General features: G+C 44.4%; 1 protein-coding gene across 1 annotated transcript in view; it reads right to left on the bottom strand.

Moving 5' to 3' along the window:
* The window catches only part of c6h8orf34 (chromosome 6 C8orf34 homolog), a 321,869-nt gene that overhangs the window by 241,392 nt on the left and 58,678 nt on the right, over positions 1 to 21,799 (bottom strand). Inside the window, exons 6-7 of the mRNA XM_041189264.1 lie at positions 8,485 to 8,642; positions 5,564 to 5,730 (exon numbers count right to left, since the gene is read on the bottom strand). Of these exons, the coding sequence (XP_041045198.1) occupies positions 5,564 to 5,730; positions 8,485 to 8,642 (325 nt within the window). The remainder of the gene's footprint in view (positions 1 to 5,563; positions 5,731 to 8,484; positions 8,643 to 21,799) is intronic.

A 21,799-nucleotide genomic window follows, 5' to 3' on the forward strand; every position in this document is an offset into this window, starting at 1 on the left:
AAACAAGCAGGTTCTTATAGCTCTTACTAACAAGCACAACGATGTAACTTGCTGCTGTAGATTTATTCTACTTTATCCCAGAAAAGCCAAACAATTGTAATACAAGGTGCCCTTTAAAAGAATCAAATCCTCTGAGCTGCAAGTTTGATTTCATCGTATCTCTTTCAAAGCTGGAGGTAACACTATTCTTAGATCAAAGCAGCCAGACCAGAGTATTTGGTTCCCAGATTCAAACTACTTTTTAATCTTTATTTGAAACGTATTTTACAAAATATTTTTAAAGAAGTTATTATATCCTTGAACAGGAATATATATCAGACAACCTTGGAATAGTGTTCATACATGGCTTCAGGGGAAGTGTTCTTCAATAGAAACTAGATAGCAATAATTCCTGTCATTGGCATTCCCAGAAAATCAGTTGAAATACAGTTATTCTTAAGTAGTCTATATTAAGCCTGAATTTTAAAAATAGGAAATGGAAACAGAATGAACTGGAGATAGGTCTCCTAAGCTCCTGGCTTACCAATTAAAGAAAGCCACTTTATATTCTGCTGTGTTTGTATTTAGAATAGATAAGAGCAAATGCCAGGATCTCAGAATTGGTTTTTGTTTTTAAATATGAAACCCAGGGAAGTACTTTCTGTTTAAAGTGGCCCTTACCCATTTCTGTCTGAACAATATGTATGGGGTAATCTTGCCAGGCTCTTCTGTGGCTATACATGTACATCTTGTACTTTCTGTCAATTCTTCCATTAATAATTTCTATAGCTAGACATTTAATTAAAACTACCAATATAAGCTTGGCCCTTTGCAAGTCAACCCAGCAGTGCCATGACTGGCAAGAGAATGTCATTATAGAATGACAAGTTTACATGTGTAATTTCTGTTATAACTAAGGAAGCAGGAAATTAAAATTGGAAAAGTTGACAGGAAGTGCAGGTAGAAATGGAAGTCAACTCATACAGTGAGTATAAAATGTGAACCAGTGGTATTGGTGGGCACCATTTTTAAATGTGGGGGAAAAAACTTAACACCTGTAATTCATAGTAAATTAATGTGACACAGTTTATTGAATAAATTAATTGTACAAAGATACCTTTAGCCATAATAAAAAAAAATTAAAACCCTTCAAGTTCATTGTCTTCAGCATCCAATGCAAAGAGTTCATGGAATTCATTCTGAGTCACTTTGGCTATGGCATCATTATAAGGATCCCACTTTGGATCAGAATTGGCACACCTGGTTTCAGAATCATCCCGCCACAGCCATAGCATCTTTCTCTCCATCCTTTGAATTATATATTCAATTTTTAAAATGATCTGATAACTGTTTGTGTACAAATAGCATCTTATGATTTGATGGTGAAATCAAACAAAACATTAAGCAGGGTAGTGCACATATTTCCAATCTGTAAAGGTTATCTCTCCATCAGCCACCTACCTATTCCATTTAGCACAAATATGATCCTTGAATGGTTTGTTGAGGCACACATCCAAAGGTTGAGCTACAGACATTAGGCTGCCTGGAATAACTGCAAAATGGGTGTTATATCTTCACAAGCACCTCTTGAATTCAGTCAGTTACATGGGACCTGAACGTGTCCCATACTGATAAGCTGCATCCTTCACGTGGCCAGCAGGACCCCTATTCCACACATTATTGATCCACAGCTTCACTCCACCCTTATCCATCCAACCGTTGTAATGGACGTGCACAATACCTCCTGCAATAAACTTGATTTTCAGCACGGTTTGATGTTTAAAAATTACCATAGATTCTAATTTTATCCGGTCGGTCATGCAGGCTAGTACCACCATGAATCTTCTCATATCCTGTGGTTTTTTACTAGAACTGTGTTTGAACTTTTCCAATCTACAGTTCAGTTGGTGGCCATATCGAAATGCACGGACATTTCATCCATGTTGCTGATGTAACATAATGGATACTCATGTTTTTGCTGCTATCTGATGATGAATCATTGGAAACTTGTAATTTGGCATCAAGATCTTTTAGCAGTCTTCGAGTGATCTTGGCCTTCTGCTGCACCAAAAGACATTTTTGCTTCATAAAGCAGCTACACCAACTAGCTATTACTCTGAAATCTTTGCTGGACTCAGGGTTTGATTTCGCCTGCTTAAATGCTGACGTATGCATTACATTTCTGGTGACTATGTAACCAATCTGACGATTTTCAATTCATTATAATACATGCTTCTCAGGGTCAGGCCAGTGGCTGATCCCTGTTCACATGGTGCATTTGGTCTTGGGCATCTTCCTCAGGGCAGATTCCTTCTTCTTCCATTCTTTTACCAGTTTTTCCACTAACATCGAATTGCTTCACTGCAGTAGTTATTTGATGAGTAGGCGAACGTTACGACTTATAGGTTGGAAACAAATTTAAAATTTCATGTGTTTTGTTGGAAGGCTCATTTCTCTTCATCATTTACCACATGGAGTCTGCTCTGTGTGGACATGTCTTAAACTCCCACGCACATTCTGAACACAGCCCATCTCGCCTGCTCGATCCCTTCCTCCCAGTTATAAGGTAAGTAAAACATGCATTTCTGAAGCGAAAGATTGAGACCAACTATTAATGTGGGTACGGGATGTCATGTCTGAAAAGGGGAGAGGGGGTCAAATTATACTCCAAAAAGAAGCAAAACCACAATTTTGTGGACCGAAAAATTGTGTCATCTTATATGTCGAGTTGACCTATATGCCATGATTAATGGTATGCCCCTTCAAGTTTATTGAAATTTTCAGAGAGCTTTGCCTTAAAATGTGTATAAGAGGAGGGTTTGCATCAGAATGTTGTGCAGATATTGAGTGGTATAGAAGGTACCTCACCATCATTAAGGCAGATACCCAGTAAGTCCTCACTTAAAGTTGAAGTTACATTCCTCAAGAGTGCAACTTTAAATGAAACAATATTAAGCAAATCAGATTTTCCCATTATAACCAATTTAACAGCTGCAGTTAGGTTCTGTAGGACCTTTCTCATCAGAAAAAAAATTAAAACATTATGCACTGTTAGTTGAAATACTTTACGTTGCTAAATTCCTATCTTTGTAAATGAAATAACTTTTAAAATAAAATAAATTTATACATATAAAAGATATATACTGACTTTTTCCACTTACCTTCGGCTCGCTGCCTTCTCCTGCTCATTGCCTGTCCAGCTCACTGCCTCCGCTGCCACACCCCACCACCACCACCACCACCATCCAGTCATCCAGTTCACCACCTCTCTCTCCACCGACCCAATTCTCCGGCTCACTGATCTTCCAGCTGGCTGCCTTTCCCAATTCCTGATCCTCTGGCTTGCTGCCTTTCCTACTCCCCAATTCTCCGACCCACTGTCTCTCCTGCTCCCTGATTCTCTGGCTCACTGCCTCTCCTGCTCCCCGAACCTCGTGGTTATGGCTGATCGTGTTCACAGACCCTCCCTCTCACTGACCCTCATTCTCGCTGAACCTTCTGTTCACTATTTCCCTTACCCGAACTCTCGTTGTGGCGAGGGTGTGCAAGGTGAATGGTGAGAGGCAGGAAGTACAGTTTTGAATTGCAGAGGTGAGATGTAAGCAGCGAGAGGGAAGGTCAGTGAGAGGGAAGGTTGGCAGCAACCAGAGGGTCAGGGAGCGGAAGAGGCTGCTCCAAAATGACACCAATCAAGTCACATGACCATATGGAAGAGCTGACATGAAACAACAACAAAACAAAACGTCCAACAGTAAATGCAAATACAGGCTCTGTTAACTGACATTAAAGCAGAATGACTTAAAATGTGACAACTTGAAAGGGGACTTACTATAGAAGCAGGACTAGTTTTATTTATAAATATAATTAACACATTCTTCCCTAAATAACTGCAAAGGTAAGGCTGAGGAAGGTATAAAATGGCCAACGTGTTCCATTATATGTGGTTTCCAGAAGGTGGCTTTTGCATTCAGCTTCAATTAAGCTAGAAAGAATTTAGGGGGAATTTTAACTTAAAAAGAAGCTGGGCTTGGGTTGGGTGTGGGGGTATGAACAATCAGATTCACAACCAAAACCTGCCTCCAACCTGCCCATTTCTGGATTTAACTGTGACTGGAAGATGGACAGCCAACTATCTGACCCAAGGAGCTGGGCTGGAAATTTAACATGATACTTCCTATTTCCTAGAACAAGGTTCCTGCCTGAGAAGCCTCCATAATGTGGCACCCCATTCTGATCTTTCCCTCAAGGCTTCCCACCCCATCTCAAAGCCTCCAAATCCCACTCACCCCCACCACAAAGCCTCGGACAATCCCGTCCCAATCCCTGCCCATCCCAGGATCATCAGTCACATAACTGACCCTCCCTTCTCCCTCCACCACCCAACCCTGATTGATCCCCCTACCCACTGTCAGTTAACCACCTTCCCACCCCGACCCCGGATCGAACCTCCTCCCATCAGCCCCCCTTTTCCTCTCAGATTAGTATAAGCACTCTGGGTTGGATTTTCAATTGTTAGCAGGTTGGAATTGAGGGTGGACGGGATTTAAAAATCACATTCGCAGAGAATGTCTCTGGATCCCAGCATCTCCGGGACACACTGATTTTCAAAATGAAGTTGGGGGAGTGAACAGAAGATCATTTAGCTCTTTGAGGAGCTTGTTTATAGGCATTTACAGCACAGAAGGAGGCCATTCGGCCAATTGGGCCAGAGGGGGCAATAATGTAATTTTCACTGGTGAATTTGGTGAACCTGAACAGTTTGCTGCACTTCTACACAGCTGTCGAGTTCAATACAGGGAGAGGTTCTTTTTATACAATGAAAGATCTTGGGGGATAGGGTATCTCATTTCGGATTGCATGCATTACTTTTAAGTTAGCCGTTTGGCTACTTTTCAGAGACTCTTCACAAAATAAAGTGGGTCACCTTTTAAATGCTGACTTCCTATTAACCCAGAATCGCATACAATTCCTATGAAATGTAAAAGTTTATTTAATTTTGAGAGTCACATGGGAAATTAAATATGCTGAAAGTTACATTTAAATTTTTCACATGAATGGCAGGCAAAAAAAACAGTCTGCTAATTGTGACACTTGCATGTGAATCAAAAGAGTTGGCAATGCTGTAATAAGCATAGCTTATTTTGAACTGCTTTCCCCTCTCCTTTGCTTTACTTAGGCTTCAAAAGGTGCTTCTCCTGAAAGAGTTCTGATGAAAACACCTCCAGCCAAAACGTTAACTGTATTTTCCCTTTCCAGATGCTGATGTAATTCCGGCACTTTCAAATTTATGAACTCCATAATAATCTTAGACCATGGATGACATGGAGGAGACTGTAATTATGAAATGTTGTACCATACTGCATGGTCTCATGCTGAGATGAAAGATATCCTCTTACTGAGCAGTAAGAATGTAGAGCTTGTGGATCACAGGAGCTTATCTTTACACAAAAGCAAAACATTGCAGTTTCTGGAAATATATTTTTATCACAGACGGTTACGTGGAATGCTTTGAACAAAATCTGTAATTTGGCACTTATAAATGTATTCCTATAACTGAGTGTTATGATAGAGCCAGGTGTCTTACCTAGTAATTCCATGGCATCATCCTCATCCTCTATGTCTTCTTCTAGTACAGATGGTGTAGCACTATGTACAGAGTCAAAGGATTCCTGGGATAGCATTGCAGCTAAAAGCTTCTTGTGCTGCTGCTGCTGTTGTCTTAAGCCTTTACTCTTCTGCTCCAATTTTGTGCTGCAAGAACATTTTGGAATGACTTGGTAATTTTGAATGACCAACCTACAACAAATGCCTGCAACAGGTAGTTCAAAATAAATGCTAAAAGATAGTCACAATAAACCCATTTTGAGCTCTGCATTGTTTCAATGAAAGCATTAGAAACTGTGAGCTAAACTGAGTGCCTGCTGAGAGCCACCCCTCTGCCCTTGCATGTGACACCCACCTCCACCTAACTGGCAACCCACCTCCACCTAACTGGCAACCCCCCACCCTGACCCACCCACTCGTCTCAAATCCCCAACCTGCCCTACTCACCTCTCTCCAGGGATCCCACGATGACTTCTGGTGAATGCCTCACTTTATTACCAGCAGCAGCCACTGCTTCCAGTGACACTGCTAGGCCCTGATTGGCTGGCAGCTCTTGGCAGGGTCCTAAATCCCAGAGAAGGCCTGGCACTGGCCAGTTAAGTGCCTGAAAGGCACTTAATTCAGTTGGGCCTCCTCAATGAAGCGATCCAGGTTTTGCACCAAATCTCCAACTGTCGGGCAGGAACATGATACCCAGCCCTACATTATATTTTTAGAATGTTATCATGGAGATATCAGTTTAAGTGAAAGCAGAATAAACATTAACTCGTGAATAACTTCTCAGCAAAATTTGAGACTTCAAGTAATTGCTGATAATATTGGATTGATGAGGATGCTGAAAACCCAGGAGTGACAATTAGTTTGGGGAAATTCTAGTTATAGCTGCAGTCAGCCCAAATTAGCACAACACATCAACACTGGTCAAGACCTCCTGGGGAAAAATTTGTTTGGCTAGTGCTGCCAACACAGATTTGGGGACGGGTGGCACTATGGGCTACTAACTGTGAAGCCTGAGTTTCTTCATGATACTGATGGAGAATCACACATGGTTATGTGGTTAGCAGCCCACAGTGCTGTCTGACCCCAAGGAATCTACGTAGTCTGCGTAACGCCCCTCTAAAGTGTCCTTCACAATCAAGGGTAATGGTTTATAACTATTTACAGATAGACCAACATCTCTTTCAAATTTGACAGAACCTCTTCAAGGTTTGAGGGCAGAACTTATCTCTACTCACATTATCCTGTTAATCTGGTTCAGACTTCCTGAGCCACATCAAGATTTACATAAAAATATAAGAATAAGCAGTAGGAGTAGGCCATTTGGCCCTTTATGTTTGACCCACCCTTCAATAAGATCATGGTGATCATCTGTCTGAAATTCACCTGCCCTGACTATCCATATATCCCTCAATTCCTTTAGTATCCAAAATTCTATTGACCACTTGAATATAGTCAGTGAGCTTCCACATTTTCCGGGGTAGACAATTTCAAAAATTCAGAACACTTTGACGGATGAAATTTCTCCCAAAACTCAGTCCTAAATGGCCAATCTCCTTTTCTGAGGCAGTGGCTCTGAGTTCCAGATTTCCCAGCCATGGTAAACATTTTCTCAATGTTCACCTGTCAGACTCTTAAGAATTTAACTCTTAATTAGATCTCTTTTCATCCTTTTAAATTCCAGGGAATATAGGCCTCATCTACACATTCTCGCCTCATAGGACAATTGGCTTGCAAGGACCATTGGATCTGTCTGGGCCATAGTTGCAGCTTTTTGTTGATTCAGCTCCCATTTTGCACACAAAGCTCCTGGTTCCAATGGCCATCCAGCCTACCACAGGGAGGCCATCTCTGCACGTGCCAGGGTACTGTTCTGCGACCAGAAAAATGGCGGAGAGGTCATAAAATCACCCTGCATTGGGACCCTAGCTAAGCAAATTGGCAGCCATGGCACAGGCAGCCGATCTGCTTCCTATCCCACCCAAGTGAAAGTTCCCCAGCATGGGAAAGCATTGGGAACCATCCCAACAATGTTTCCTGCTATTTATCTGGCTCCTTCAGGCCTCCAAACCTGCAACTACACGGTTGGGAAAATTCAGCCCATGGAGTTAGGAGGTGAGATACTCACTACAGAATACCCAGCTTCTGATCTGCTCTTGTAGCTGCAGTATTTATGTGGATGGTCCAGTTAAGTTTCAGGTCAATGGTGACCCTCAGGATGTTGAGGATGAGGACTTTAGTGATAGTAATTTCGTTGAATTGTCATGTGCAGGCGATTGCACTCTCTCTTGTTAGAGATGGTCATTGCCTGGCAATTGTGTGACATAGATGTTATTTGCTACTTTTCAGCCCAGGCCTGAATGTTGTTCAGTTCTTGCTATCTGCATGGGCTGCTGCAGTATCTGAGAAGTTGTGAATACTACTGAACATTGAAACCATGAGCAAACATCCCCATTTTTGAATTTTGCGGTGGCGGAAAGGTCATTGATGAGGCAGCTGAAGATAATTGGGCCTAGGACACTGCCCTAAAGAATTCCTGTAGCATTGCTCTGGGGTTGAGATGATTGGTCTCCAACAACCTCAACCATCTTCCTATGTGCTAGGTATTCACAACCGGAGAAGCATTTCCCCAAATTTCCCATTCACTTCAATTTTACTTGGTTTCCTTGATGCCACACGCGGTCAAATGCTGCACAGTGAATACACAAATGTTTTGATAATATGCTAAAGACGTTAACGAGATGCTCAATGCACTTGAAAGCTTAGAAAATAATCTATCTGATCTTGTTACATTTAATACTATTTATTGGTATTATAACTGTAAAATACTGGCCATTTAAAAATTAAAATTAGAAGGGAATACTAGGCACTGGGAACCTTGGTAACATATTTCCTAGTGTTTACCTTCCTGGGCTATGGCTGTCCTCATTTTCATCCTTAATCCTGGGTACTGGAGGTTGCAGCATCTCTGCAGCCAAAGGATCAGCATCAGTTTCCTCACGACCAACCCATTCTCCAACAACTCTTGGTCTGACAAGGGATGAATTATAAGCCCGTAGATCCTTAAACAAAAAGATTGAAATGTTAGATTGTTTTTTTCTTGACCATTGCACAAGGAGGTAGACTCAATTTAACAATGGGCGCCAACAATGGGCACCTATAGAACACATGCAATCTTCAGTCCGTAAATGGCCTTGGAATCCAGTTGTCTGACCAAATGTGGCACATGCACAATGAAGGGTGCATCTTAAGCTCAAAGTAAGAGGGGCAGGAAATATGGCACTGGCTATTGGTTTTCTTATTAATCTCTGGCCTGATAATGGCTTTTGGCAGGGTGCTACTCTGATTTCCTGGCACCTATTTGGAGCTTACGCCTCTACAGGTGTGGGACATCTGTCCTGAATACTAAAATCATCCTTATCCCCACAACTTGAGTAGGCACAACATCCTGAACAGCCAATAGCTGGAAATCTAACCCCATTGTGTTTCCTGAGGCAGGAATTGGATTAGTCACTTTCCCTTACATTCCAGCAGATTTCAGAAATGGCCAGGGAGTTGGAGGAAGTTGCTGCCTACTCAATCAGAATTAATGCATCTCATCTGATTATACATAGCTTGCTTCACTGCCATTAATAGTGCTCAGCCCATTGATGGCAGGCTGCGTTTCCTGCCATTGGATGTCGGGAAACTCATTGTAATACAGCAGTATGTCATCATAAGGCCAGCCCAACAGAATCATCACCCCCAAGCTGATCATTCACCCACATCAGCATGATCCCATGTTTAACAACAGCATTTAAAAGGTGTGCACTTGTGGGGCTGCACTTTGAGGGGAACTTGGAGGTGAGTGCACAGTAATGTTGTGGAGCGCTCGTGAGGGACGCCTGTTGAACTTCAAGGTTCAGATGCGTTGGGGGGGATGGCACAAAGACTGCCCTGCAGTTGACGATAGCACACAAGCATGGGTGAGGGGAGCCACCAAGAATTAAGGACACCTTGTATAAAGTGACCATTCCTCTGTAGCTGAGACAGTTCAGGCACAGCCACATTGACATGTGCAGAGTCGGGCCTCTAGCTTATCTGCCTGCTCAAGCAACGCAGAGGTATGCAAGTGCCACCAAGTGCTCCAGAGCTTTTCAGCCTTCGGGCACAGACTGTAAACTAATGAGCATTTTAGTGGACTGCAGGACAGTTGGATGACTGGACATGTTGTATAAACTCCTTGCTAAAGCTGGCCATGGAGCAGTCACTGGTAGAGGCACTCACAGCCCCTTGCAATGTCAATATCCCAGTTTAGACCAGTCTCCCCCATGGTTCAAGCTAACAGTGCAGCCTTGCAGCGCAGGTTAGGAGAATGCCTGCGCCTCAGTTGAAAGCACAGCATGCAGCCCAATGGGCAAAGCTGCCACCAATTGGTCAGGTGGAGTGGGGCGGAGGAAAGTGGGGCTTTGGCCCACATGCAGAGCACTAATCTCTGGCCATCCAAGTGGTGGCCAGCACTCTGTGGGATGCATTAAGGGGCCTTCAGACTTAACCAAGAGAGGTTCTTAGTACGTTCATGCTAACCCACGCATCTCTCTCTTTCAACTTGCAGGAGAAGTCGAGGATCATGGAGCCTGGTGAACTAGCTGTTTGCCTCATGGTACACAGAGAGTGAAGATGACAGAGAACAGAGCGACTGAGGCGCCTGGCTGCAGAGAGGGAGGAGCAGCACCATCTGGAAGAAAGGATGGCTGGGTCTCCTGCACATGCAGTCAAAGAGCCACAGTGAGCAGTTGCTGGTCGGCGCAGAGCTAGACCTAGGGTCTATAGACACCGCTTTTCATTCCTGCAGATGACCGAGAACCAGTGTGGCCGAAGACTGCGCATGTCTAGGCAACCAGTCGGTCACATCTGCCATCTACTGCAAGATTTGGCACCATGGGGACACGGAGGGCATCCACTGCCAGTGGCCGTGAAAGTGACAGTGACACTCAATTTTTACACCAGTGACTCCTGTCTGGCTGAGAGCAGCTTGCTTGCATTCTGTGATCAGGGCCATATCATAGAGATGCAGACATGAAACTTTAAAAGCATCTGATCCTTTGTCTGCCTTCAGCAGCTTACCCCTTCAGGAACAAAGCATCACTGGTCACAGATGCTGAAGAGATGGGGGCCAGCCCCGCCTTAAAGGTGCTGAGAACACACAGAGAGAAGGAAAGAACACAGTGACACCTGCCCACTACATTCTGGCAGCAATGACAAGCACCATCAAGGTGCAGGCATCAGTAATGTGTCCAGGGAATGTGAAGCTGGATCATCACTTCGATCTGAAGGCTGCAAAAAGCACAGGGAAGAGGCTCTGGACTGAGAGGCCTGCCTTTACCTTGTGCAGAAAGGTTTCACATCTGAGTGACATAAGAACTGACTATCAGAACAAGTAGCCATAGGCAGGAAGACATTCTTGGCAGTTTATTGATAATGGTAAACATTATGTACAAATGATTAACACCCATGCCCAGGCTGTGCAACTACATCTTCTTAACCAGCTTGGCCTAAGTAGCCAAGTGGTTATGGTACTGGGTTTGTAATCCCAAGATCAAGAGTTCAAATCTCACAATGGCAAACTATGAAACAATATAACCTCATCTGAAACAGATGGAAACGGGTTTGTACTCGAAAGAGTTACATCTTCTTAACCAGCTTGGCCTAAATAGCCAAGTGGTTATGGTACTGGGTTTGTAACCCCAAGATCAAGAGTTCAAATCTCACAATGGCAAACTATGAAACAATGTAACTTCATCTGAAACAGATGGAAACGGGTTTGTACTCGAAAGAGTTACATCTTCTTAACCTTCCTAAACCTGCTGCCACGTCATAGTGCTCTCTGGACATCCACAGTGGAGGTGGAGATAGCCTGCTGACTGATATGCCCTGTCTGTGTTGACCTTGGTGGGCGTCCTCTGGAGGGCCAAGACTTGGAGGGCCCCAGCCTGCTTTCGGGAATCTGCTGTGTGGCAGTGTCATCCTCCTCGAGCTGTGGAGCTGAAGCTGCTGGAGTCAAAGGAAAACGGGGTTTCAATGTGCTGGACACTCCTGGAGTCACCTGGGTGGATGGCGCCGGGTATTCAACTGCTTATCCTCCTCCCAATGGGTGTCCAAGAGCTCCTGGCTGACTCCTTGAGAAGGGATAGCTGGAATGAGATCGAGCTGCACTGCACCCATCTCGCATACATGCAGTTGGGCACAAACTATGGCGACAGCAATGGAGTTGAGCCCACGCAGCAGTGCAGGAGCAATGTCCTGGACCAAGGTCTCCAATGCAACTGCCAACCTACCAGTGTTGACCTTGCATGCCAGTGTTGTCATCTCAGAGTGAAGGCGGGCAGAGTCCTCCATCATGCTTTGCAATCTGAGGAGTGCAGCAGACATCCCTTCCTGATGTTCTCGAGCTTGCCTTTGTAGCTCCAGCAACTGTGACATGACTGAGTCCAGAGGCTCATCACCTGACGTGGACTCAGCAGATTTCTGGCCTCCAGCAGTCCGCCAAGTGCCGGGGACCTGAGAAGCCCCTGCTGCTGCCTGCTGTGGATCAGACGGTGTGATGTGTTCACCAGACTGTGATCCCAAGGCTACTCTAAAGCTAGGTCCCACTGAGGTGTGTGTCTCTACCCTGGTGGAGGGTGTGGGTGAGTGCTGTGGTGGGACTTCAAGAAGGGAGCCTTCAGATTCCTCTTCAGAGGTGTCTTCGCGGCTTGATTGGAGGCTCTGGGACGTGGACTCCATCGGCTGTTTGACAAATGTGTCTGCGAAAGCAAGGGGAGTTAATTAGTGCTTGGCAGTGGTCTGTGAAACAGGACACATCATTCCCAGCATGGCTGTCTGATGGATATTGCACTGCTGGATCCTCACTTGGTAGAGCAGCGCCGACCTCATTGTCAGCACAGGAACCGTCCAAATCCTTGCCGGCCAGCTGGATGGCTCTGTTTTCAAAATCTGTGATGACCTTGATTTTGGGCATTCCAGTCTGTGACCTCTCCCTCTTGTTGTGTGCCAGCTTGTCCTGCATGTATAGAGGTGGAGTGAGTGTAGGCAGGATGCCTGCTAGGCCAGATGATAAGTAGGCTTGGCCTGTGTGGGTGGTGAGTGGTTCCATGGACAAGATCAGAACAAAGGTGTGTGTGAGAGATTGAATGGTGATGTCCTTTGAATTGGTAGTGAGTGAGGGCCTTATGGATGTGTGATGAGTTTGTGAGTGTGAGAGTTGAGAGTGATGAGAAGAGTGACTTACCCTGCTGGAAGGAAGGAGATCATTGATCCTCTTGTTGCACTGGATAGCTGCCCTCTTTTGCAGGACGTTGGCGCTGACCACTGCTGCCACCAACTCCTAAGCCGGATTAGTGAGGTTAGTGCCCATCCTGCAGCAAATGCAGGGATAGAGGACATCATGACCAGCCCCCACTGCTTCCAAAAGGCACTTGAGGGACGCGTCAATGAACCTGGGAGCTCCGGTCTTTTTACCTTTCAAATGTTCTTTGCAGCAGTCATGGGCTGGAAGCACTGAGAGGCGTGCGCACGGCTGGAGTTTAAATATGGCACCCAGCCTGATGAAGTGGCGAGGTGATGGCATGGTGGGAGAATGAGCGCCCTTTCTTGGGAATGCATAATTAATGCACCAGATTTGGGATAATACGGCAGTTAAAGCCACTGTTGCGGTTGGCTGGTAAAACGTCGTTTTACCCGCCTGCTACCGCACTTAGTGCAAATCTGCCCTGTGACTCTGACAGTATCTTCTTCATTGTTAATGACAGATGCAAAGTACTTATTTAGCACCTCATCCATGCCCTCTGCATCCATGAGTAGATCCTCTTTTTAGTCTCTGATCAGCTCCACCCCTCCTCTTGCTACCCTATTACAATTTATTCAATTAAGCACAACATTCTAGATTCAGCATCGAGTTCGGGGGTGTAGTGCTGCCAGAGCACACCGGAGTGCCGCTCCAGCACCTTCTACTGATAGGCTTTAATATTCACCGCTGAATGGTAAACTCTCCTTTGCTGATTGGCCATCTGTTATATACCCCACTTGATCTTTCTTTCCACTGACCTCGCTAACATTATTTAAGAAACCTAATTTGCATCCCAAATTAGACTTTTCGAAGTTTATCAATCATAACTTTCTATTGTCCCCCAGAGTGGCAATAATTAAAGATTTGACAGCAGGAAAAGAAGCTTGTCTGTCTACAGCCTGACACTGTGAATACCTCACAGGTAAAAAGATATAAGATGGAACCCGTCAAACATTCCCTTAGCGATGATGTTTTATAATTTGTAGCAAATGGGAGCAGTTTGATACAGTCCACTGGAGCAAATGTTGCAGAGCTGGTGGTAGTGTTCATTTGTCAACATTGTCTTGGGATGGAAGAAGTATAAAGCAAACTAAATTACATTAGAAACAGGGTGAATGCACCTTAGTTCTTCCTTTTATTAAACAATGTGCGGGCAGCATTTTGCAACAAAAAGGTGTTGTTTGTTAGAAATGTTTTTCCAGTTCAATCAAATTACAAATCAAACCCCCACTTTATTTGAATTGAAGTGATATTTGGACATTGATTTACTAGCTTTCAGTAAAGTGCAAATTAAAAGGTAGTTTACTTTCACCTTAAAAGTATATTGTGTTGCATATGCAGAATAACTGGTCACTGGTGAACAATTAATTGTCTTATTCATTCATAAGTACAAATGAGTCTCGATCTTTGGCTTTCATTTTTGACAAGCAACAGTTTTTGCTTGCTTTTAACGCAGGCTATGTTCCATTCAATAGTTATTTGTACATATATATTATTGTAACACTTTGGTTTCATATATTAGGTGCTGCAGAACACAACACAATTTAGACATGAAATTTTGTTACATGGTAATTACATATAATACCTTTGTTTATTATAGATACACTTTCAATTAGTGCACTGCATAATACAAGTATTGAGATTCTAAGCAAAACAATAATCTTTATTGTTCAGCTGTAGATATAGTTTTTTCAATATCAGTGGCTTAATCTGAAGTTTTATAAAATTACAGAAATCAGTCTATTTTCCAGATAAAGCCTTATTTGATCTTTTTAATTGAAAACAAGCATCTATTATCAGATAATTGAATGGGAAATTTGCAGTTTTTAAGCAAGGTCACTTCTTATGTACAGGAAATACATACAGTACGTTTGTGTGATCAAGAAGGGCGGCAGGAGGCTTATGTGGACCATAAATATCAACATACATGAAGTGGGCCAAATGGTCTGCTTCTGTGCTGTAAATTCTATTTAAATCTGCCAGTGGGGATTACAGTATTATATCACATTTACATCCTCAGGCCATCACAGCCAAGGAATTAACATTCAGTAGGCAAACTATCAGTAGGTTACAATACTGTTTTAGATCTGTGTGTGTGTGAGTGTGTGTGTGTGTGTGTGTGTAATGCTGTCATGTGATTTTCTTCAATCCTATTTGGTGAAACAGCTCAACCTTTTGCTTTTGCCTCTGTTTGATGAAGATTTGACTGCAAGTGTTGACTGACAGGTGCATGGCAGAAACCTCCATTCTGCTCTTCACAAGATATGTATGATGGATAATGATTTTTTGGTCCAGCAGAATACAGGGACCATGGAAGCTGTAATTGGTCAGGTATTGAGTCAGCCAAATCTCAACTCCTCTCTTATTTTGGCCCACTTGATTTTTCTTTCCACTGACTTCAGTGGAATCCACTCTATTAATTGTCAGACTGGACTTTCAATCTGTATGGTTGGTGCTGATTTTAATCCTCATTGCCTCCAGTATTGAAGTTACTTGTTTCCAGGTGCAACACATGCAGTACTAGAGAGAAATCCTCTCACAACTTTGTGAGGCTGGGTGATGTGTGTTGCAGAGGCGGACAGCATAGGGACCCTGTTGAGTGATTTCTAGCTGTGTTATTATATGAGGCACAAAGACAAGTTTGGCCATGAGTTCCTTGAGTTTGAGTCAGACCAGATGGTAAGAGTTGACCAGAATGTCCGGAGCTCACGGTGTGACAATGAATCCGGAGCCTGGGGACGGTAAGAGGTAGCAGAAGGAAGGCCAGGCCCAGGGTCCCAGGCCTCCCGCTGCCTCTCCTGAATATCTATGAGCCAATGTAAAAAAAAAGATATTACAGCTCCCTACACACAGCTTTCTCATAAACAGGCATTTCAGGGTCTTTGAAACTCAAGGTTACCAGGATCTAAAGCAGTATCGTAACCTACTGATAGTTTGCCTACTGAATGTTAATTCATTGGCTGTGATGGCCTGAGAATGTAAAATGTAATTACTGTAATCACCACTGGCAGATTTAAATAGAATTTACAGCACAGGAACAGACCAATATGTTGATATTTATGTTCCACGTAAGCCTCCTGCCGCCCTTCTTGATCATGCTATCAGGGTAACCTTCAGCTTCTTTCTTCCTCATGTGTTTATAAAGTTCTTTGAATGTATCTAAGCTAGAATGATTGAATAGTTACAGCACAAAAGGAGCCATTCAACACATTGTGTTGCAGAGAACTGACACAGAGACAATCAGCTAGTCCCAGTCCTCTGTCTTGTCCCTGCAGCCCTATAAAAATTTCTCTTCAAATAATTATCCAGTTCCCTTTTGTAAACCACAACTGACTCCACCATGCTTTCGGGCAGTGCATTCCAGATCCAAACCACTTGTTGTATAAAGAAGTTTTTCCTCATGTCATCTCGCATTCTTTTGTTAATCATCTCGGGGTTCTTGACCTTCTGCCAGTGGGAACAGTTTCTCCCCGTTTATTCTATCCAGAACACTCATGTCCTCTCAACCTTCTCTTCTCCAAGGAGAACATCACCAGCTTCACTGATCTATCTACATAACTGAAGTATTTCATCCTCGAAAACATTTTCGTAAATCTCCACTGCACCCTTTCTAAAACCTTCACATCCTTCCATTGAGGGTGAACCAATGTTTTATGAAGGTTCATAACTTATTTGCTTTTGTACTCTGTGCCCCTATTTATAAAATCCAGGATTAAGTATAATTTATTAACTACTTTCCCAACCTGTCCTGTCACCTTCAATGATTTATGCACATATACACCCAGGTCCCTCTACTCCTGCATTCCCTTTAGAATTGTGACCTTCCTTTTATGTCACCTCTCCTCATTCTCCTGATGAAAGTGTATCACTTCGCATTTCCCTACGTTAAATTTCATTTGCCATATATCTGCCCATTCCACCAGCCTGTCTATAAACTCTTGAAGTCTATCACTATCCCCCTCACAGTTCACAATACTTCCCAGACTTGTATCATCTCCAAATTGAAACTGTGCGCTCTACACCCAGGTCTAGGTTATTAATATAAATCAAGAAAAGCAGTATCCCCTCTACATACCATCCCCAAGTCAGGAGTAAGAAAAGCTTTCTGTAATTCATGTTTTTAATAGGCTTGAATTAAATAACTAAACTATTGCATAATGAAATTCTAGCTATGCTAAAGACTACTGATTCAAAATGCCACAAGGTTCAAAATAAAATGCCCACCAGTATTAATACTTTTTACTTAAAAAGAATAGTTTTACTGACTTTTGAGCACTCAAATGGTTAACACATAGGAAAATAATGTAATAGTAGATTTAGAAATGATATGGCCAACATATCTTTTTAGAGCTTTGACACCTCAAAATTTAGCACTACACCCCTGATTGTGTTCAACAATTTCAGATGATAACTTCTGCTTCCATTTTGTGATGGTAGTTGTTGGTGATGATTCTGCTATTTTTTTTTCACATCTCCTCTAGACATATCAACTGTTTCTTTACTTTGCCAATATCATTCCCATTTGTCCTGCACCATGATCCCTTTTGTCTTTAAGGGCCAGATTTCTGTGGAGGAGGTGGGAAGTTCGAACTTCCGTACCCAGCAGACCCATCTATTTTCTTGTCGGGGAAGTGGGCTAGGATGGAGCCAGGCCCGCTGCCAAATGGAGGCAGGCATATGGCAGGCTGGCAAGAAAGTGGGCCAGTTCCAGTATTGAATGTCAGGCCCTCAAACCATCACCCCTCCCCCCCCCATCTGTACCCGCCCCCCATGACCCCATGCCCACTCCATGCCCCCACATATCTCCCTTGCTGCACAAGCAGCCCCCCCCCCCCTCATGAATCCTTCATAGCCAGTCATAGCCAGTTTCCACCATCAGGAGACATGTGGAGAAGAAAAAATTAAAACTCTAACACTCAAACACACTTGATACTTAAGTGTATTTTGAACACATCCACCCATATGCAGGTAGTATTAGTGGATGGTTGCTTTCAGTTCTCATGGGAAATCCTAGCGGGGATGATTTGTGGCAATGTGTCCGATTTTCCACCCTCACCTGTTAGAAACAAAAAAGTTCAAACAGGGTACAAGAGTGAAATGGTAATAAATATTGCCATGCCCAGTAAAGATATATCATATTCCTAACTTTTAAGATACAAACCTTTGTCCACTCTTTAAAGGAAAAATCAATTTCAATGTGCTGTTAAGATGGCCAAAGGTCAGATGACCTGGCTTGTGTATTCAAGAACTGCATGCCTCACTGTCTCACAAGGACAAAAGATACATTCCAGACTAAGGCCAGGATTTTACATTCGGCATGCAGGGGTGGGCCCAACACGCTAGCACATAAAATGATGCCCGATGGCATCAGGCGTGCATCCCGACGTCATCGCACTGTCTCGCAATGTTTCATTCGGGAGGTATGCGCCGGAGTCGACTGTGTGCCTGCCGATAATTAACAGGCCTATTAAGGCCGTTAAGGAACTAATATCAAATTTACGCTGCCTGTCCAACCTAACAGTTGACGAGCAGGCAAGAAGACCAAGCAGCCTTTATGTTTTTTAGGAAACCTCATCCACGAGCGGGTTGAAGTTTCCTAAAGCTTTCACAAATTGAATAAAAACTTTTTGAGAGAAATAAAAACATGTTCCCTCATTTGACAGTCACATAAGGGGACATGTTTCATTAAATTTTTATTGCATGTATTTATTTTTTTCAAAAGTGCCTCAATCTCCTTGAGGCAGCTCCATGCGCAAAAACGCGCTGGACCCAACTCTCCCTCCCTCCCCTGCCCACACAGGTAGCACTCAGCGATACCGCTTGCATATTACGCTGGGTGGGCCTTAATTGGCCCACCCACATAAAATGGCGGTGAGGAGCCAATCGTGGGCAGCAGTCAGCTCCCCAACCACCCCCGTCCGCTCCCACCGAGCCCGCCTGACATGGGAAAAATTCAGGCCTAAGAGTTGTCAATGCAACCATCCTAAAACCATCAGGAAATATTCCTGAACTGAATGGGGACTTTTGAAACAAAGGAGATTATTGTCCAAACTTCCTCAGGATGAATGTCTTTAAACAATAAATCAGGATGCGGATAATCAACCCAAGACTACCACCTCATTTGGAAAAGGAACTGCCACTGTGAGGAATCACACTGTAAAGCAGTCATGCTTGTCCCTTTATAATCTTTAAGTTCTGTTTTCAGAAAGGCACAGCAGCAGAAAAGGTAGTAACATCCATGCCTTAAAAGACTTAGAGGTTATAACATTGCATGGTCAGTTTGGGAGAAGATTCCAAGGCAAAGTCATGGAGGGTGGCGATTGGAAACCCTCGTGTGAAAGATGGGGTGCAGTGAGGCCGGTTGGCTCATGGTGTGACAAGTGACTGGGGTAAATTGAGGAGAGATCCATAGCATCTGGTTGAGGTGACATCTGTCACTTGGTTTCAGATTCTGGTGTGTCTGACCATAGGTCGCCTAATGGTACGTGGACTGTGTACTTACTGTGGACATTAAAGTATAAGATAGCTTTCGTAACTTATGTTATCCTTACAAATCTGTATATATCTGCAAAGGTATAGTTGTGTGTGAAGGAGTAGTGTAATATAGTTCAGCTTTTCTTGTTTAATAAATGTTTTATTCTTTTGTTAAAACTTCATCAGCTGACTCCTGTGACTCTGTTCAGTAGCTACTCTCCACATATCTAAACAAGCAAACAAAAGTTAGGATCTATCAAGCTGGATTCCACGCTGAGATCAGGCTTGTTCAGGGGTAATCTCAGCTGGGATCATAACACTGGCCGTAACAATGGCTAGGATTTTCCGTTCCCGTTGGCATGAGCAGGCAATATGGCACGATTGGTTTCACAATGTCGTGAAACCAGTTCATGATCGTCCACTCAGCCCGCTGATGGTAGGCCACACTTCCCACCATCGGACGTCGGGAATCTCATTGTAATACATCTACATATCATTAGGCCAGCCCACCAGAATTGTCGTCCCTTCATGTTGGGGAGAAAGCACGCCGACACGTTTCACAACAGCACATAAAAGGTGTGCATTTAGTGGGCTGCACTCTGAGAGGAACCCGGAGGTGAGGACACAGCAACATTGTGCAGCGCTCACCAGGGTCGCCTGTTAGACTTCAAACTTGAAGGGTGTTGGGGGCGGGGGTGGGGGGTTGTGGTGATGGGGTTAAGCACAGCCCTGCTGTTAAGGTGACTTGCTGGGGGGGCGGGGGGTTGTGGTTTAAGGGAAGCCCTGAAATTTAGGCACCTTGTGGGGCAGGGGGAGGGTAAAGATAGCCCTGCCGTTGAGGCAACTTGTTGGTGGGGGTTGGGTTCGTTGGGCAAGTGCTGCCCTGCCGTTGAATGTAGCGCACAAGCATTTGGGGTGGGAGGGTAGGGTGGGCGAGGGAAGCGGCCATGCATTAGGGAAACCTGTAGAAAGTGACCATTCGTCAGCAGCTGAGACAGTTCAGGCGCAGCCACATTGATATGATTGGAGTCAGGCCTCTAGCTTATCTGGCCACTCAAGCAATGCAGAGGCATCAAAATGCCACCAAATGCTTCAAAGCTTTTCACCTCCCCTCCCTGGCACAGACTGCAAAGTCATGAGCGTTTTAGTGGACTGCAGAACAGTTGGAGGTCTGGGCACATTGTACAATCTCCTTGTTAAAGCTGGCCATAGAGCAGTCACTGTTGGGGGCGCTCACAGCCCATTGCAATGTCAATATCCTGGTTTGGACTAGTCTCCCCCATGGTTCAAGCTAACAGGGCAGCCTTGCAGTACAAGTTAGGAGAATGCCTGCACCTGAGCTGAGAGCACAGCATGCAGTCCAATGGGCAAAGCTGCTGCCAATCGGTTGGGTGGAGTGGAGTGGAGATGGGTGGGGTTTCGGGCAGCCATGCTGCGCACTAATCTATGGCCGTCCAAGTGGTGGCCAGCACTCTGTGGGAGGCATTAAGGGACCTTCACACTTAATCAGGACAGGTTCTTGGTCAACCCATGCTAAACATGTGTCTCTTTCTTTCATCCTGCAGAGGGAATACATCAGGATCATGGAGCCTGATGAATTAGCTGCATGCCAAATGACCCACAGAGAGTGAAGGCGAAGGAGGAGAGAGCAACTGAGGCTCCTGGCTGTGCAAAGGGAGGAGCAGCACCCCCTAGAAGAAGGAGATGCTGGTGCTCCCTGAACACGCTGCCAGAGAGCCACAGCGAGCCGTTGCTGGTCAGCGCCGTGCTAGACACAGGGTCTATAGACACTGCTTTTCATTCCTTCAGATGACCAAGAACCTGTGTCGCCGAAGACTGTGCATGTTTAGGGAACTGGTCGGTCACATCTGCCAGCTACTGCAGGATTTGGCGCCACAGGGACATGAAATGCATCCACTGGCAATGGCCATGAAATTGACCGCAGTATTTAATTTCTATGCCAGTGGCTCCTTTCAGGGCTCCACAGGTGACCTCTGTGTGATGTCATAAGCCTCCACCCAGAAATGCATCCAGGAGATCATGGATGCCATCTTTGTGAGAGCACACAGCTGTGCATATCACCCAGGACCAGGAGAGCCAGGATGCAAGAAAGATTGGATTTGCCCAGATCTCAGCTTTCCCACAGGTGCAGGATACCATTGACTGTCCTCACGTGGTGCTCAGATCTCCATCACAACACACGTTAACTATGCAAGAGATTCCATTTGCTGAATGTGCAGCTGGTGTGTGACCACCAGAAACACATCCTGCAGCTGAGTGCATGGTTTCCAGAGAGTGCGCACGACTCCTAATACTTGGTCAGTCACTGATCCCTGGATACTTCCAGGGTCCACAGAAGCTGCAGGGATGATTCCTCGCAGACAAGGGCTACCTGCAGAGGCCATGGCTGATGACACC

This window comes from Carcharodon carcharias, chromosome 6 (genome assembly GCF_017639515.1).
Source record: "Carcharodon carcharias isolate sCarCar2 chromosome 6, sCarCar2.pri, whole genome shotgun sequence".
Taxonomy (NCBI): domain Eukaryota; kingdom Metazoa; phylum Chordata; class Chondrichthyes; order Lamniformes; family Lamnidae; genus Carcharodon; species Carcharodon carcharias.